Source organism: Puntigrus tetrazona, chromosome 2 (genome assembly GCF_018831695.1).
Source record: "Puntigrus tetrazona isolate hp1 chromosome 2, ASM1883169v1, whole genome shotgun sequence".
NCBI classification, from domain to species: Eukaryota; Metazoa; Chordata; class Actinopteri; order Cypriniformes; family Cyprinidae; genus Puntigrus; species Puntigrus tetrazona.
Window position 1 is genome coordinate 13566176 of NC_056700.1, and position 3176 is coordinate 13569351.

Below are 3176 nucleotides of genomic sequence, written 5' to 3' on the forward strand. Positions count from 1 at the left end.
CGATATCTGCTGTGGTTATAATTGGGATCTGGGGTAATTACAGCAGTAATACAGTAATTATTTATTTTAATAAAACGTGATTACATGTATTCTACCATAGCATGAACAGTCATAAATAATTGCATCATATTTACAAACATATCGGCCTACTATGTGGTGTAATGCAGAATGTATGATTGTGGACAAAGACGACACTCCATGTACCAGTGTTCACAGTGGTCTGAGATGATTTGGCAAAAACAAAAAACAAAACAAAAGGCTCAAAATATATATTAAAAGCATAACATTGTAATATCAATATAGTAATTTCTTCTCAGTTATAAAGTAATATCTTAAAAACACAAATGCATATGGGAGATAAATAGCTAGTTCATATATATCGAGACGTTCATCTTATTTTTCTTAAAACAAAATAAGGATGAGGGCCACAAAATTGTTCTTTTAACTGTGTTTTTGTCTAAAGCGGAATCTGTCGTGGTCCTCATTTTTCTGTTCTTCAACAAGCAAAATACTGGACTTCATAAGATTACATAATGAAAATATATGTATATATAGATATATAAATGTCAAGACAGAAATATAGAAAAATATTAATAGAAATAAAAAAAGAAATACATACTAGACAACAAAAGTTAATTATAAGTATACGGGGTATACTTATTCATTGTTGTGTTATGGTCAGGGGGTCAGTTTTCTGTCAGAGTCTTAACTTCAGGGTGAGCGGTTGCTCACTCACATGACTGTGCAGCACTTGCACGGCTGCTTTTCTTTCGAATTGCCGCCTTCTTTCGATTCCTCCTTCTTGGCTTCATCCTGAGCTTTGTCGGGACTGGAGGTGCTGCCGTTAGGTGGGGCCTGGTCCTCTTTGGCCCCTTCGTTCCCAGCTTTGCTCTCGCCGTCCTCAATGACCACAAATTCAGCTTTCACTGTCTCCTCTATGCCCAGCGTCTTCTTGGTCTCGGCCTCGTCCTCTACATTCTTGTAGCCCATGAACACCATGGTGACGGGATGCTCTGCGCTGGCATTCTCAATGGCTACGTCGGGGTTGGTGCACTGCAGTTTGGCCTCGATGCCTGTGATCTGTTTCTTGCTATTTTGATCTGCGTTCGGGCTGGGCTGCTGTATGCCGTTCTCAACTGCTGGGGACAGAAAAAGACACTCGTTCAACTTTCACTACTGTTCACGCCAAATGGAAGAATCGGTTAACGATTTAAATGAAGCTGCTATTCGGTATTTATTAATAAAACTATAATACAAACATTCATTGAACTCTGTTAGACCTGTTGGATCTTTCAAGAGTGAAATGACACGGTGGCCATTACTGCAAACAAACCGATAACAAGTCAATCCTTTCTGTTACGTTTATGCAGAGATAGAGAACTCAAAATATATTTCCACACTCACCCTTCGCTGGACCATCAGGTGCCTAGGAGAGAAGACATGACACAAAGTCATTATTATTATCAAAATTAAAACCTTTACTAAACTAACTAAAAACCTAATAGCTTACATTTTCTCCTTTATTCAAAGGCACTCCAGTCTCAAGCTCATCAATCTCCTGTTCTAGTCTGTTAAGGGAAAAGATAAGCGAACATGAGCAATGCATGCTAGAATAAGGTAGCAAATGACTAATTGACCGGTCTTAACCTGAGGATGGTCTGCTCCAGTAGTTTGGTCTTGGCTTCATCCTCTTGTAATTGTTTCTGTGCCTCATCTTCTCCACTGGATGGCGCTCCGTCCAACAGCCACCGCTCTCTCAATGCCTTTGACTGTGGAAACAAACAACAGGGCTTAGAGATTTCTTTTTAAAGGATTTAACATCACTTCAACAGAATGAACAGATCTTGCAAATACTGCATGGTAAAAAATAATGAAATATTACAATTTAAAAGACTGTTTCTTATTTAAATATATTTGACACTGAAACGAAGCAAAGCTGAATTGCAAGCTTCAGTTTCACGTGATCCTTCAGAAACCTAATACGGTGCTCATTTTTGTACAAAGATTATCTTCAGTATTTTAGTAGTTTAAAAGAANNNATGGCCCCTAATTGCATTATATTGACAAAATGAATGCTTGAAAAATGAGTTAATGTCAGCCTGATTCATTGTGCTGACGTGAACAAATCTGCACCATTAAGGCTAGTGTAGCGCATGACCATTAGCTGTCCATTAGTTTTTCACTTTAGGGCATTCTCCATGGTTGCTAATGCACACTATGCACATTTCTGGATAGTGAAACATTTTGACAGGCGCCTGCTCAAACGGGGCTTCCTGCCAGAGCTCTGTTTTAGACTGGCAGGACCAGAATGAACCACTGCTGTCTGAAGAGAATTCTGACATCTGCGTCTGGCACAGGGATGGGAAATATTTCGGGTACAAGCATAGGTGGCACTAGAGATGGCAATGCACTGCAATTAGAAATGCGAGGCATCCTGCCACTCTGGATATCCTGACATGTAGCCTAATATAAACAAAGACTGCCCTACTTTTTTCACTGAATAATCTGTCACATTATGAGGCAAATGAAAACAGAGCGCTAGTGATTTATAAGCTTTTTTATGACAAACATATTCATCATCATCATTACAAACTGCCGCTGCCACCAGCGCTGCTTCTATTCTAGTGCAGCAGAGACTGTTCAACCTGCAGCAAACATCTGCTGAACATCAAACAGTGAACCCAAGACCCACGATAAGACAAAACAGAAGAGAAACATCACAGAGCCCTCGATAACACCTGTTGTTTCCTAAAGAGCTGAAAACCTGAACAACAAGGAAGCTGAGATGTAGATGATGACGTTATTTGAGAATGAAATTAATAAACGGATGAGTCGAGAAAAATTTTATAAAGCCGCCGTAGGGTTTAATATCTTTTTTCCTTTCATTCTTAGTTTCTACTGCACAGACAGCGGCGTCTGAGCTCTGCGAGGTTGACATCTGAAAGATTCATTCAGACAGGCCTCTAGAGAAGAAAATGAAAAGAAAGAAAGGAGAGGAAAGGTGAGATGAAAACCACGAAAGCATGAAGACAAAGGTCAATAGACAAACAAGAGACCTCATCTGCTAGACTAGAAAGAAGAGTATGGTAAATAAAAATATGAAGACAGCACGAGCGTTCAGTAATAGTAAACTATCGTTGCATTGTAAAGCTGAGGTCTGAGGATATCTTCTCTTG

At 39.4% G+C, this 3176-nt stretch overlaps 1 protein-coding gene across 1 annotated transcript in view; it reads right to left on the minus strand.

Moving 5' to 3' along the window:
* Positions 1–6: 6 nt before the first annotated feature.
* The window catches only part of LOC122327014 (paralemmin-2-like), a 150098-nt gene continuing 146928 nt past the window's right edge, over positions 7–3176 (minus strand). The window contains exons 3-6 of the mRNA XM_043222219.1: positions 1648–1769; positions 1511–1568; positions 1405–1426; positions 7–1139 (exon numbers count right to left, since the gene is read on the minus strand). Of these exons, the coding sequence (XP_043078154.1) occupies positions 733–1139; positions 1405–1426; positions 1511–1568; positions 1648–1769 (609 nt within the window). The 3' untranslated portion in view covers positions 7–732. The remainder of the gene's footprint in view (positions 1140–1404; positions 1427–1510; positions 1569–1647; positions 1770–3176) is intronic.